Genomic DNA, 15823 nt, shown 5'->3' on the forward strand with positions numbered 1-15823 from the left:
TTTATTTGCTTTGATTATTTACCCTTAAATGAAACTGTATAAATGTTTATTACAAGGTTAATTAACTTTTTAGACAACATAAGTTTTTATTATTAAAATGAACATATAAATATTTAAACATTAACTTTAGTACGACCAACATTTATCTATTTAAATCCTCCACTGTGATGTCATCATGGTCTCCAACCTTCAGTGTCCCTACCACACTGTCGTCATCATCGATGATCAAGAATTTTACTGTAAAGTATACGCAACATGTAAAATTTTTACTGCCACTTAAAAAAAATGCATACCATCTTCATCATCGCTGGTAGCGTCATCATCATTAACATCACTGTCACCATAGTGATTACTTTTCATTGTTGTCAGCTTGGTCATCAATGTACTCAACACTGTCATTATCATAATAATCTTCATCTTTGCTGACAGTATCATCGTCATCATTGTCTTTGTCGTTATCTTCATCATCACCGTAATCACACGACATGTTCTGAGAGAACGTCATCATCGGCAGTTCAGTGACTCGACCCGTGTAATCCGATACTGACAATAAACTCATCGCTGATCATCAATAATCACAATCCCTTCACTTTTATCCCAGGAAGAAAAGAAGAAGAAAAAAACGAGCAAACCGCATCCATGTGCACACGGGATTTTAATTCCGTTTCAGCATTCCGATATTTTACAGCTCAGAAATATTTAAACCATCAAGCAGAAAGGCAATAAAAAAAACACAAACAAACGGCTACAAATATAAACACCACATACAGCATGCTGAATGAATTCGCCCCCTTTAAGTGCACACTGAAAAGGAGAGAATAAAGACGAATCCCAAATAAACAGCATTTACAGTTCAAAACAATCCAAAACATAAATTATAACAATCATCTGTAACTCAAAAGCAGCACAGGGGTGAAGATCACACACCGTGCAATAAACCAGTGCTCTGTGTGAAATGCTCAGGAGAAATACCTTGACCACTAACGCAATAAAACTTTTAAAACATTTTTTAACTTTTTTGAAATATTCAAAAGATGCATTCAAGGCAAATACATGAGGTACTCTTACAAAAACAGATTACAGACAGGATGAAGGACAAGGTCAGACAGGAGTCTCTGTGGACTATGATGTTTGTGGATGATATTGTGATTTGTGATGAGAGTAAGGAGAAGGTGGAGAAGAGCCTGGAGAGGTGGAGATACATGCAGGAGAGAAGGGGAATGAAAGTCAGTAGGAGTAAGACAGAGTACATGTGTGTGAATGAGAGGGAGGGCAGTGGAGGGGTGCGGTTGCAGGGAGAAGAGGTGGAGAAGGTGGAGGAGTTCAGGTACCTGGGGTCAACAGTGCAGAGTAATGGAGAGTGTGTTAGAGAAGTGAAGAAAAGAGTGCAGGCAGGGTGGAGTGGGTGGAGAAGAGTGATAGCAGGAGTGATTTGTGATAGAAGAGTATCTGTGAGAGTGAAAGGGAAAGTTTATAGGACTGTGGTGAGACCTGAGATGTTGTATGGATTAGAGACAGTGGCATTGAGTAAAAACAGGAGGTGGAGCTGGAGGTAGCAGAGCTGAAGATGTTGAGATGTTCGTTGGGAGTCACGACGATGGACAGGATTAGAAATGAGTTTATTAGAGGGACAGAGCATGTAGGACGTTTTGGAGACAAGGTGAGGGAGGTGTGATTGAGGTGGTTTGGACGTGTGCAGAGGAGGGACATGGGGTATATCAGTAGGAGAATGCTGAGGATGGAGACACCAGGTAGGAGGAAAAGAGGAAGACCAAGGAGGAGGTTTATGGATGTGATGAGGGAAGACATGCAGGTAGTTGGTGTGAAAGAGGCAGATGTAGAGGACAGGGGGGTATGGAGACGAATGATCCGCTGTGGCGCCCCCTAATGGGAGAAGTTAAAAGAAGATAATTAAAAAAAGTTTATCATTTACCTTTACAGTTTCTGGAGTCTCCAGTGTTAGTGCTTTGTAACAGTCGGATGTGAAGAAGAAAATATTTTCAGGACAGAGAACAACACTTTCACTGTTCCACAAAAAAAAAAAAGGGTGATCAATGGATTTTAAAAAATATAGAATGTGATTAAACTAAATGCATCAAAACTCTTTGTTCTGATTGGTCAAATGTGGTTGGTCCTCACTATGCAGGAACTTGAAATAAAAGTGATCACACCTTTAATCGCGCACAATGTTGATTCGGAATTAAGTGAATTTAACACCATTCCAGGTGTATTCTTATCTCCAAAGTGTTTTAGATGAACGTCGAACTGAAGATAGAATGGTAAGGGACGCATATGATTAAAATATTACAATAATATTAATATATTTCACATTCATATCAGGTTACAAGTGTTTTCAGGCAGATTCATGATAAGTACAGTAGACTGGCTTGTTTACGTTCACATTCAAGTCTTTAAAGCTCAAAAGCATCCGATTCTGATCCGACATTACTGACCTTACGGAGCCACTGAATTTTTACATTTAATTTAAGCAAAAACAACATTTTTCTCCGGATTAGTTTCTGTCATTTTATGCTTCACGGGAGCTTTTTTTGCTTTTTAAACACATAATATTTAGGCCACACCCCTTTCCCGGGTCTGCTTTAGTTCTATAAAGCTTTAGCTGGAAGGAATCAAAAATACAGAAAACCAGGCTTCCCGGGTGATTGTTACGTTCAAGCTGAGAAAAAAAAAAATTCACAATCTTGTTCGGTCCTTGAGCAGGAGAGGTGATGAAGCACCTGGTGTCTACGGCGAGAGAGGATCTAGCTGTAGCTCGGACAGGGCTTGCTGTGCCTGTAATGTGTGATGTAGACGGCCGTCTGGTGCCACCAGTAGAACATCATGACCACCAGAACGTGCCAGAGCTGGTGACTGGCCCCGAGGTAGTTCAGCTGCCCTGCAACGAACAAGCCAGTAAAGAGTAAAACACGCCGCATCAGCGATTACGATATCCGATATTCTCCCATTCCTGGGAAGGCGGCAGCTCAGTGGTTAAGGCATTAGACTTTGGATCTGAAGGTCGTAAGTTCAAATCCGAACCACTGCTCAGTTGTGATGAGATCAATGTAAGTTGCTGTGGATAGGGAGTGTCTGCTCAATGCTGTAAATATCTTCTGTGCTGAGGTTTTCAAAGATCTCGGATAATGAAGAGGCGTCTCTTCAACAACAACATGCTGTGTTTTATTCCTCTTTTACTACAGCAAATTGGCCTGATGTAAAAAAATTTAAATAAAATTATATATACTCTGATCCTGGAGTCTCCTTCCTTAAAGAATAAACGAAAGACGAGACACAGAAAAGACGGGACACCTGAAGAACTGAGTGTTTACCTGGGAAGTAGCGCTCAGGCACTTTACTGATGTAGAAGAGGAAGGCTGAGGCAGCGATCAGATACAGGACCATGACACGTGGGAAAAACAGCTGCAAACACAAGGACAGCGCGTTTTTACGACGTTCTGAATCACAACTCAGGTGCGTTTTCGAGCGTGTGTACGCACCTGAACGATCTCAGAGCGGAAGCCTCCGTTAAGCCACACCCAGTGGCAGGCGGGGACGATGCCATACGCCGCCACGGAGCAGAAAATGACCGAGCGCAGCATCTTCCACTCCTGAGTGTGGTACAGAGGGTGGATCTGAGCCGAGAACACGGACAGGATCAGAGCCAGAATCGTGATCAGGTACACCTGCCTCCAAAACTGAGGAGGGGGAGAGGAGGACACAAGTGAGCGATCAGTACACAAAATACTGTACGTGAATAGTGGATTGTGATTGTTCGGGTAGTTTGTGTTTGTCTGCTGAATCTGAATGAATGCGCTGATTATAAACTCCTGTAACCATAGTAACATCCAGTTCCAGTTCCATTTAGAGTAAAACAGCGATTGTACACATTTAATAATGATCTTATGGAGCGCCATAGAGGATTTCTGGATGTGGCAGAACTTATATAGTGAATACTTGGATTTTGATAAACTGCCCAAAGCTGGATTTTTATCGGACTGCAGAAGAAAATGTTTAAATGAGAAACAGAATGAAAAAGAGCAGCAGGATTGAACTCTGACAGCCTCTGTGAAGCAGTCCTGCAGTAAAATCGTGTAACAGTGGAGAAGTCGTACCCCGTCGCAGTAGAAGGCGTAGAACACTCCCGGGACGTAGCATCCCAGAATTCCCACCGAGATCCCGGCGTAGTCCAGGGCCAGCCAGCGGCGGCTCGTCTTCTCCGAGCGATGGCAGCAGAATAAGTGATATCCCACCGAGCACAGCATACACACCTGAACACACAATTAACATCGCACAAAGCACGACTGCGGTATTTATACAAATATTAAAAGTATATCTAAAAATCACACATAAGAATGTTAGGCAGTCACTACATCATATAATAAATACATATTTATATATTTTATTTACTTCTGAGACACTTTTAGACTTTTTAATAATATCTGGATTATAAAATAAACCGTTATTATGATTATTATCATCATTATTTTTATTGGTTTCATAGATTTCTTCACCTATTTTGTCTTCATTTTAAATTTTGTTTCACTCTGATTAAATAAAGCACCCCGGTGTTAACTCTCATGGTTTAAGTGTGTGTGTGTGTTCACCTGAAAGCAGAAGAGCCCTATTGAGTAGATGACGTAATCCTCTCGGGAAGCTCCTGCAGCCGGTAACACTGTGGACATGTCGTTCACCCCCAACAAGAAGAACAGCACGAAGCCTAGGAGATGGCTCCAGATGTTCACCGTCTCATTAGACAGAACGAATATACTGCAAAAAAAAAAAAACACACACAGACAATAATGACAACGACAATAATTAACACTTCATCTTAAATTTGTGGGGCGTTTTTAAGGGTCCAGCATGGATACAAACCTTTTCAGGCATAAGCGAGAAGGCAGATGTGCTCGGTAACCATCTGTGATGTACGGGTTCTCCTTCAGGAACACGGGGATCTGCTCGTAAGTGTAAAGTCGGATCCCTCTGGGCACCAGAACCGGCCAGTACTGATAACTGCCCAGTTCTATGTAATGAGGACTCTTCAGGATCTTCTGAGGCATCGTGGTTCATCAGCGTTCGCTTCAGCACTGTGGAGAAAAATAAACAAAACGCATAGATTCCATAATTATTATAATTATTACTACACTTTGTGATTTACAGTGTCAATTTCAATTTAATAAAAAAAAAAAAAACAGTACAATTTTATCTATTATATAAAAAAAAGCAAATAAAATCATTGTCAAGAAAAAAAAGGAAATAAAGAATATATAATACAGTGCACGAAACTAAAAAACAACAGTACAGGCATTAAAATAATAATTTAAAAAAAGCTTTTATGAATAATAGTATAAAAATATTAAAATATTTGTTAATGTAAACATTTGAATTAATATTTAAAGTTTAATTTAAATATGATAGGCTACTTAAATAAATTACAGAAAGTAAAAATTATAATTATTAATCTATAAATAGGAAAAAAATACTGTGTAATAAATAGACAGAATAAAAATAGAATCTTTAGGATAAATTAATTTCTTAATATTTATTAATGTATTATTTCAAGTTTAAATTATGAGCAGACATTAAAGGTGATTTTTTTATAAACGTTTTTTCTTTGGCGAATTAATTATTATTTTTTTATCATTTGAATAAATTTTTGCAAATGTTTGTAACTGTTACTGACCCTTCGACTGGCTAACGTTAGCCTCAGAGCTAACATGCTAACAACTGAATTATAATGCGCGTGCGACAGAAATGTGCACTGATACAACATTTGAGTATTAAAAGTTAAATTCTCACCTTGAGGTACAGGTTTGTTAGATATGTTTTATATCACCGCAGGTGCGGGTTTAATTATTATTGTTATTATTTTATTGACAACCGCCATATTAGCAGCTGTTAGATTTTTTTTGTTGTTGTTGACGAGGTAATCCTGCGACGCTGAGCGATGACGTAAACACTACGCGACACCACGCAGCCCTGTATGTGCTCTCCATAAGGATGTAGGAGGTGTGAGAGTGTGAAGGGTTTAGATTTATGTCATACATTTATTGATTACATAATTATATAGTTTATTGATTATTACATGGTTGTAGCTTTAAATGTGTCTCCCACACGGTAGTTTATCTCGTTTTATGCATAAATATATTTATAGGAAAAGGGTGCTGTGAGAATTATATACAGGTGCATCTCAATAAATTAGCATATCATTAAAGAGTTGTGATTATTTTGGCTTACAATTAACAAAAACCCACCAATTCACTTCATTCATCTAAAAAAATTTGAATACTTCATAAGACCAATTAAAAAAGCATTTTTAATTAATTGTTGGCCTTCTGTAAAGTATGTTCACTTACTGTATATGTACTCAATACTTGGTAGGTGCTCCTTTTGCTTCAATTACTGCTTCAATTAGATGTGGCATGAAGGTAATCAGTCCGTGGCATGGAGGTGATCGGTCTGTGGCAATGCTGAGGTGGTATGGAAGCCCAGGTCTTTGACAGTGGCCTTTAGCTTTTCTGCATTTTTTGGTCTCTTGTTTTTCATTTTCCTCTTGACAATACACAGAGATTCTCTATAGGGTTCAGGTCTGGTGAGTTTGCTGCCCAGGCAAGCACACCATCATTATGATCATTTAACCCACTTTTGGTGCTTTTGGCAGTGTGGGCAGGTGCCAAGTCATGCTGGAAAATGAAATCAGCATCTCCATAAAGCTGGTCAGCAGAGGGAAGCATGAAGTGCTCTAAAACTTCCTGGTAGACGGCTGTGCTGAGCTTGGACCTGATAAAACACAGTGGACCAACACCAGCAGATGACACGACTCCCCAAACCACCACTGACTGTGCGAACGTTACACTGGACCTCAAGCAGCTTGGATTCTGTGCCTCTTTTCTCTTCTTCCAGACTCTGGGACCAGGATTTCCAAATGAAATGCAAAATTTTTATTTATCTGAAAAGACGAGTTTGACCCACTGAGCAACAGTCCAGTCCTTTTTGCCATTTGTCAAGGTAAGACACCTCTGACATTGTCTCAGGTTCAGGAGCTGCTCGACACGAGGAATGTGTCAGTTGTAGCCCATAGAGACGTCTGTATGTGGAGACTCTTCAAGCATTAACTCCAGCTGCAGTCCACTCTGTAAATCTCCACAAATTCTTGAATGTGCTTCATTTCACCTTTTTCTACCACATTTCCTTCTATTAAACTTTCCATTAATGTGCTTGGATACAGCAGTCTGTGAACAGCAGCTTCTTTAGCGATGACCTTTTGTGCCTCATCCTCAATGATGGTCTTCTGGACAACTGTCAAGTCAACAGTCTTTTGCTATATACATGTATATAACTATATACATATTTTCTCACTAGACAGCTCAATATTATTCAGACACCTTTATTATAATAAAATCTTTATTTTCTTTACAGTCATCAGTTCAGAAGATGCTACTTATCATGACATTAGTGTTGTAAAAGTCTAAAAAGTGAGTTTTTTTCATGCATATTGGAGCATCATGTACAGTAGTTCCATGCCTGGCACAGTGATGTGTTCAGGTGTCGTTCTGACACTTGAAAATCCATAAATTATCTAAAGAACTGTTTTGAAGTTACTAAAAAAAATACTAATAATACTAATAAGGTGTTATTTGAGTTCAGGGTGTATACTCTATACTTTTCCAGCCACCATATTGAACACCTTTGGGATGAATTTGAACGCTGACTGGACCCTGGGTCTCCTCACCTTCTCACCTACATCAGTACCTGACTTTACTAACACCCCTGTGGCTGAATGGAATCTCCACAAAATCTTCCCAGAAGAGTGGCGTTTATTATAACAGCAAATTTGGAATAAATATAGAATGGGATTTAAAAAAATAAAAAATCCACACCAATCTTATGTTCAGGTGTCCAAAAACCTTTGTCCATACAGTGTGTATGTGTAAAACTTTATACAAAACGTGTCAAAACAAGGCACAGGTGCAAAAACTAAAAAAATCAGCAGAATCGACCAATAAAAGAGAACTTCAGAGTAGTCTAGAGTAGAGACATAGAATACAGTCTCTAAAGGCAGGGCATTGCTTATAACAAATCATCTATAACAAATCATCAACAACAATAACACACAGTGCACACAATAGCACACAGTGGGAAAACTAGTGACTCTGAATCCTTGTGAACTTCATGCAGCGACCCTGCAAAACAAAACACACACACTCCGGTTATATTTCTGATGTACGCTTATAATGAGAACATGTTTTATTTATAGACTAACATTTAATTTCATTTTTTAATTTTAATTCTAAAGTGCTTTATTGGTACGAATGGAACCATGAATCATGAATTCTGGAAAATAACAAGATCCATAAATATACATGTTTTGTATAAGAAAATAATAGTGGCAAAATGTAAGTTGTCAGTGTGGGGAGAAAGAGTAAAAAACAGTAAAACAAATATATAAAAAGAGAATAAATAACATGTACGTTGATTAACCGTCTCTCACGCCCTCTAGTGGCTGACTGCAGTACCGTCTCTAGCCCCACCCTAGTCAAGACTGTCAATAGAGTTCTATTCAAGATTTATTTCTAGCTATCTGCCTGTTTGTCCGTCTGTCTGTCCATCTATCTAGAATGTCAGACAGTTAACACGTCTCTTTAGTGTAGAGGTCAGTTTTAACCAACACACTAAGCTAGATGTAGTAAACAAAGTCTGCATATTAATATTCATGATGTTCATGTGCCTAATAATGTTCAGTTTAATGATGAACCTATCATGTGTGTGTGTGTGTGTGTGTGTGTGTCTATTAGTCCTGATTACAGCTCTACACTTTCCCACTCTTTTGTGTTAATTAGCAGAAAGTCGAGCTCCACCCAGTAATTGCTCCTTCCTGTTTTCATTTGGGACAAACATGAAAGTGTGTCTCGTTGTCAGAAGCTGCAAGATCTCATTCCTGTAGGACTCTGATTTAAGATCTATGGTTTCACATGCTCTGTATATTTTACAGGACAGACAGACGGAACAGAAGCGTACCTTATCGTGTGTTGTAGGTCTCATCACAGCCACTCGGTCGTACTGTCGCCGCAGCAATGCTACCAGAGCGTCAAAACGGCCCTGAAGACACAAATAAAACCACCAGCTAGTTATTTTTCATTTTTCATAGAAAAACGTCCACCACCGCTGTGGTTTAAGAGAAATAAAACACTGATTATTTTCCTGTAACTGCACAACACTGTTTCCACCTAATAGAAACACTTCTCTCACCTTAATCGGGGTGTACCATTTAGTAGGGGGTGGGGGTGGATGGGGTGGTGCTGGTCTACGAGGAGCTCTCTCAATTGGCTCGTTCAGTTCCTCCTCCTCGGGCATTGTGATCACGGCGTTCTTGGCTTTCTCCAGTCGTGCTCCTTCCTCAGTGGAGCCTCGTTCTCCCCAACGAACCTGTGAGGAGAAGGTCTCTCCTCAGAACCTGCTCAAACCTAAGTTTCTTACATCTCACCACTCAGCACAGTACACACAGCAGGGGACTGAAGCCTGAGACCCGAGTGAGAAGATTGGGTTCATTTAAAACTGGAAATAAACAGCAAGTGCTTTTTCCTCATGTCTGATCTCAACCAGCCATTGATCAGATGATGGATTAGATCTTAAATGTTTTATATGGTTTTGGAGTCAACATCCATCAGGACAGTTTTGTAAATAAGTTTACTTTAGTTTACAGTAATAATTGGAAGGTTTGTTTTTATGATTTCAAGTGTAATATTTTCTACTCATGGTCTTCCTACACACCGATCATCTGATTACCTCAGTATACATGATGTTCAACTCAGTGAAAAGTCACAGGACATTCAAACCAAAGTCATTAAAGTATCTGGACGTGGTCTTTATTCCTGCCTGAAAGTTTTACCTCCATGCGTTTAATCCCCCCGACTCCTCGGCCTCCATAGTATGACGCATCCACAGTGGGCCATTTCTTCTTCTGTAGGGGGTCTTCCTCTGGCTCCTGAGACACACACACACACACACACACACACACACAAGGACACTGAGGGCATTGTTTTCTCCTAATACATAATTACAGAATATGTCCTCATGTAAAAGTCAAAGAGAAAGACAGAGTAGACGGGTTCTGGAACTTACGATTAGAGGAGGAGGTGGAGGAGGAGGAGGTCGAGAGGGTGGAGGATCTTTAATGACCTGTCGGAAAATGAAATGGTGATTAATTAAAAACCTCCGGCTGCCCTGCCGTCACTGTGACCGAGAGAGTCGAGGAATCTGTACTGTGTTTCTCACCACGGTACAGCAGAGCGGCCAGAACCACCACAGCAGAACCAGTGCCACCAGCAGTAGCAGAACCAGGAGAACCAAAGCCACCACAATGCCGTTCGACTGCCATAACACACACACACACACACATAGAAAAGTTACAAACCTCTCAGATTCTACAAACTTGATTCTCGTTTTGTAGCAAGGATACACCAATTATTAGTAATGAGGGTGCCAATACTTTTGAATAAGTACTTTTACAACTTATGCTCTAAAAATATTGACAGAATTTTTCATTCCATGAATGAATTCTCATCAAATAGTGACTTTTGATTTAGTCTCTATCAGTGATCCAGAATTATTGGCACCCCTTATGCAAGAAAGATTTATTTATTTATTTTTATTGTGTATACTAATCATAAGAGTTTGATGTAAAACCGGATACAGGAACCTTCTTGGAGAACAGATGTTTCTAGATATGGTTAAATAATCAAACCATATGTTACCATACTGTCAGGTGGAAAAGCACCATCACTAAAACACATAGGAGTAATAAATACTTTGTAGTCACATGGTATTGGTTATACTCACACACGTGGTGGCGTGGATCGTGATCGGACTTGAAACGTAGGAGTGGCCGTGATTAAAGCTAATCAGCACTTCGATTGAGCTGTGGAGAGACACAGCCAGGAATCAGAAGTCTGTCTGAGAAAAGGGTGTAGAGTCAACAGCTCTATTAGTGCAACAACTACTAGAACTACTGTAGAAACCCATATTATGGCGAAAAACCCTACAGTTAAATACAATCAATACTTTAGAAAATCAGTCAATCCATAAAATCTCAAGCGCTTTAAATGCATCTCCAATTGCTATAAACACTATGATGAAAAAGGAGGAATGGCTACCTCTGCTGCAGAGGATAAATGTATCAGAATTACCAGCCTCGGAAAACTGCCAATTTGCATTGTATTAGAAAAGCCTCCTTTTGCCCAAATTCTTTATTTTTATTATTATTATGCCTGATGAGATTGGAAGTTACATGGCAAGTGATCTGAGACTGCTCTTCCAGACAAAATCTCTCCAGATCCTTCACAATTTAGTGTCCATGCTGGTGGACTCTGCTCTTTAGTTCACACATTTTCTATGAGGAAAATGTAAATGTCTCAGGATGGGTAGAAAATGACTCAGGATGTGTAGAAAATGACTGAGGATGGTTAGAAAATGTCTCAGGATGGGTAGAAAATGACTCAGGATGGGTAGAAAATGACTGAGGATGGGTAGAAAATGACTGAGGATGGGTAGAAAATGTCTCAGGATGGGTAGAAAATGACTCAGGGTGGGTAGAAAATGACTCAGGATAAACTCAAATGCAGTTCACACACACACACACACACACACACACACACACACACACACACACACACACACACACACGGTTTATGGGTGCAGCCTCTCCTTATCAGCACTCTCATGGCTGCCACTGAAACCCAAACAGAGATTGAGCGGATTTTATCTCTCCCTCCTCCTCTGTACAGCTGCTGTTTGCTAATTCGGGAGCAGGATGAAGAATGTTACTCACTGTCCAACTTCAGTCAACACTGGAGCTGGACACAGCACATAAGAGTCCTTCACAATGCTCGGCTTTTCATCTAAGAGAAAGAAAGACATCAGCATGAGATCAGCGCAGCCCCAGAGATGGAAATTTCATAATGTCATGCTGCATAGTCTCTTAAACAACAACACCATTTACACAAAAAAGGAAAAGAGGCTAAAAATAGTAATGATTCATCACACACATGTGTGTGTGTGTGTGTGTGTGTGTGTGAGTGAGAGAAAGAGAGAGATTGCTGCAGTACTACAGGTGAAAGTTTGAAATTTGTCTAAATGCAAATGTAAAATAAATATTCATTATTATATATAAATATACATTATATGTCCAAAAGTTTGTGGACACCTAAGTATAAGATTGGTATGTGCTTCTTTTTGAACATCTCCTTCCATGTCTCCATGTACTGTTATAATGAGCTCCACTCTTCTGGGATGATGTTCCACTAGATTTTGTGGAGATTTGTGGACATTCATTCTTCCACACGTGTGTTAGTAAAGTCAGGTCCTGATGTAGGTGAGGTGTTGAAGCCTGGGGTGCAGTCAGCTTTCACGTTCATCCCAAATGTGTTTAGTAGGTGTTGAGGTCGGAGCTCTATTGATCTATAAAGTCTGATGTGTGTAAGAACTTACTGTAGGTTTCCTGTTGGTTTACAGACAGTGTACAGACCACACCGTCCGAGCTCCGCCCCTGAGTGAAGCCCCTCCCTCTTAAAACAATGTTAAAGGATTCTGAAACAGAGCAGTTGATTTTTAATTTCAAGTATCAATTTCTAAAAAAAAAATAAATCCAGATCCGCATTGTACCGTTGACACAAACACTGGAAGGCTCTACGTTTAAGATCTCCACGCAGGACTTCTGTAAAATCTGTAAATAAACAATATAAAATTTATATTTGCAATTAATATTGTAATATTAATATCATCATATCCGAATTTCAATACTGAAATATCGCAATATCAGAATCATGATATCATTATCATAATGATCATGTTGTAACATCCTTTAACATTAATATCAGTAAAAAATATATATATATTTTCACAAAATATCGCAATACAATATTTTCACCGTATCAAACAGCCTCTTTGGGTTTCACTGTAAAAAATATTGTTTCTTACAGAATTCACAATCGACTTAAGCGCCTGGAATCCATCCAGCACAGGAAACACCTGATCCCTGTTGTCTGCAATATCAACAAGCTGGAGAAAACACACACACACACACACACACACACACACACACACACAAAAGCTGAGTCTTAAATCGATCTACTGTAAATGATGTGACATCTGCAAAGCTTCCAGCTCTCATTTATGTACAGCCATCAGGAAGGGCACAGCAGCTGTAATCCAATTACATCCTCAGATCAAATTTCACCCCGAGCCCAACGTCTGTCAGGGGAACAGTAGAGTAGTGCAAAAGACTGTACAGATGCACAGGAACATGTTTGATTGTATGTGTATATAAAAGCTTTAGATCATTTCAGTTTATAAAACCTGAAAGTGTTTTCAAAATAATCAGATTTATTACTTTATCTTGGATGTTATTAATAAATACTATATGGGCAAAAGTTTGTATATCCTTTTTGCACATCTTATACCCTTTTGCTGTTATAATAAGCTCCACTCCTCTTGGAAGATGTTCCACTAGATGTTGTGGAATGTGCTTGTGAAGATGTTGTGGAGATAAATTCCCGACACGAGTGTTAGTAAAGCCAGGTACTGATGTAGGTGAGAAGGAGAGGAGACCTGGGGTGCAGTCAGCGTTTACATTCATCCCAAAGGTTCTCATTAAGGTTGAGGTCAGAGCTCTACAGCAGGAGAACTTCCCATGTGAAAACTCGTAATGTTTATTGACTTTATCTGAATGTACTGAAGCTTCAGTGTCTCGTTGTTCACGTTCTGTAGAGTGTTTACATCATTTCTACATATTTATTCCATATATTATAGTGAAACATCGTCATCGTAATGCGTCACATACCTGTAGAACATCAAAGTCCTTCACTCCTACACAGTAAACACGGGCTCCATACTGTCTCACCAGATCCGCCTACACACACACACACACACACACACACACACACACACACACACACACACACACACACACACGGACAATTTAGAGTCAGTACAGAGTACACATTGTTTCCTATACTGACAGCTTGACTTCTTATTTATTATGTCATTATTATTATTATTATTATTGTTGTTGTTGTTGTTGTTGTTGTTAAGTAATAAATAGACATATTTATGCATTTTAAATTATTCTGAGTTAGTGGTTACCAAACATCACGGAAAACACCTCAGATTTTATTTTATGTTTATGTGACACTCAGGTGTGTAATTCATGTTGAGAAGATGCTCACCTGCTGCACTGAAAGCTCATGTGGGTACACGCCCAGTTTCCCATCAGTCAGTGCGATGACGATGCTGGATGCCTTCGTGCTCTGAGCTTTCATCTGCTCTATAACCTGAACACATCACACCACGGTAAAGGAGTCCACTCTAAAAGTTCTAACCCTAACCCCCACAACCCCATCTACCCCTACCTTCCCATCTACCCTTACCTCCCTATCTACCCTTACCTCCCCATCTACCCCTACCTCCCCATCTACCCCTACAACCCCATCTACCCCTACCCACCCATCTACCCCACAACCCCATCTACCCCTACCTTCCCATCTACCCCTACCTCCCTTCAACCCCTACCTCCATCTACCCCTACCTCCCCATCTACCCCTACAACCCCATCTACCCCTACCTCCCCATCTACCCCTACCTACCCATCTACCCCTACCTACCCATCTACCCCTACCTACCCATCTACCCCTCAACCCCATCTACCCCTCACCTAACCATCTACTCCTACCTAACCATCTGCCCCTACCCCTACAACCCCATGTACCCCTACCTTCCCATCTACCCCTACCTTCCCATCTACCCCTACAACCCCATCTACCCCTACCTTCCATCTACCCCACAACCCCATCTACCCCACAACCCCATCTACCCCTACCTTCCCATCTACCCCACAACCCTATCTACCCTTACCTCCCTTCAACCCCTACCTCTCCATCTACCCCTACCTCCCCATCTACCCCTCACCTCCCCATCTACCCCACAACCCTATCTACCCTTACCTCCCTTCAACCCCTACCTCCCCATCTACCCCTACCTCCCTTCAACCCCTACCTCCCCATCTACCCCTACCTCCCCATCTACCCCTATAACCCCATCTACCCCTACCGTCCCTTCTACCCCTACAACCCTATCTACCCTTACCTCCCTTCAACCCCTACCTCCCCATCTACCCCTACCTTCCCATCTACCCCTACAACCCTATCTACCCTTACCTCCTTCAACCCCTTCCTCCCCATCTACCCCTCGTCCCCATCTACCCCTTCAACCCCATCTACCCCTACCTCCCCATCTACCCGTTCCTCCCCATCTACCCCTACCTCCCCATCTACCCCTACCTCCCCATCTACCCCTCAACCCCATCTACCCCTACCTCCCCATCTACCCCTACCTCCACATTTACCCCATACTTCTCCTCCTCCTCATCCACCCCTATTACCCTTCACTTCCTCATCCACCTCCACTGCCCCATTCACCCAAGTCTCCCCTTCTTACTATCCTCCTCATCCACCCCATACTCCTCCACCTCCTCATCCACCTCATACTCCTCCACCCCCTCAACCAACCCTATTACCCTCCACTTCCTCATCCACCTCCACCGGCCCATTCACTCCTGCCTCCCCCTCCTCACCATCCTCCTCATCCATCTCCACCAATCCAGAATGCAGGCTTACCTGTTTCAGTCCCTCTTGCATGTAGGTGTCACCAGCAGGTCTGATTTTACTTAAGCGCTCCAAACCTTTCTCTATATCATCTCTAAGAGAACAGAAGAGAAGTCATGTGACCTTTGTTAGCTGAAAAGATGAGTAAAAACCTGCTGTGACAGTTCCTG

The 15823-nt window shown here is 40.9% G+C and overlaps 2 protein-coding genes across 3 annotated transcripts in view; both read right to left on the bottom strand.

Annotated features, from left to right (window-relative positions):
- Positions 1-2293: 2293 nt before the first annotated feature.
- Positions 2294-5932, bottom strand: paqr3b (progestin and adipoQ receptor family member IIIb). 2 transcript variants are annotated; one of them, XM_046861431.1, is made up of 7 exons: positions 5797-5932; positions 4873-5084; positions 4605-4767; positions 4113-4268; positions 3498-3695; positions 3330-3420; positions 2294-2896 (listed from the first exon to the last, which is right to left on the bottom strand). In XM_046861431.1, exons 2-7 carry the CDS (start codon positions 5055-5057, stop codon positions 2763-2765), a joined length of 927 nt encoding a protein of 308 aa, XP_046717387.1. In that variant the 5' UTR covers positions 5058-5084; positions 5797-5932; the 3' UTR covers positions 2294-2762. The 2 variants fall into 2 exon arrangements, with proteins under 2 accessions (XP_046717387.1, XP_046717388.1); XM_046861432.1 differs by lacking the exon at positions 2294-2896 and adding an exon at positions 2907-3209.
- A 1990-nt stretch (positions 5933-7922) lies between these two features.
- Positions 7923-15823, bottom strand: part of antxr2b (ANTXR cell adhesion molecule 2b) — a 14098-nt gene continuing 6197 nt past the window's right edge. The window contains exons 4-17 of the mRNA XM_046862009.1: positions 15666-15747; positions 14220-14324; positions 13835-13903; positions 12973-13053; positions 12658-12718; positions 12484-12582; positions 11825-11894; positions 10837-10915; positions 10273-10368; positions 10120-10176; positions 9887-9982; positions 9247-9423; positions 9016-9096; positions 7923-8180 (exon numbers count right to left, since the gene is read on the bottom strand). Coding sequence (XP_046717965.1) covers positions 8142-8180; positions 9016-9096; positions 9247-9423; positions 9887-9982; positions 10120-10176; positions 10273-10368; positions 10837-10915; positions 11825-11894; positions 12484-12582; positions 12658-12718; positions 12973-13053; positions 13835-13903; positions 14220-14324; positions 15666-15747 — 1192 coding nt within the window. The 3' untranslated portion in view covers positions 7923-8141. The remainder of the gene's footprint in view (positions 8181-9015; positions 9097-9246; positions 9424-9886; positions 9983-10119; positions 10177-10272; positions 10369-10836; positions 10916-11824; positions 11895-12483; positions 12583-12657; positions 12719-12972; positions 13054-13834; positions 13904-14219; positions 14325-15665; positions 15748-15823) is intronic.

The sequence above is a fragment of the Silurus meridionalis genome, chromosome 11, assembly GCF_014805685.1.
Source record: "Silurus meridionalis isolate SWU-2019-XX chromosome 11, ASM1480568v1, whole genome shotgun sequence".
NCBI classification, from domain to species: domain Eukaryota; kingdom Metazoa; phylum Chordata; class Actinopteri; order Siluriformes; family Siluridae; genus Silurus; species Silurus meridionalis.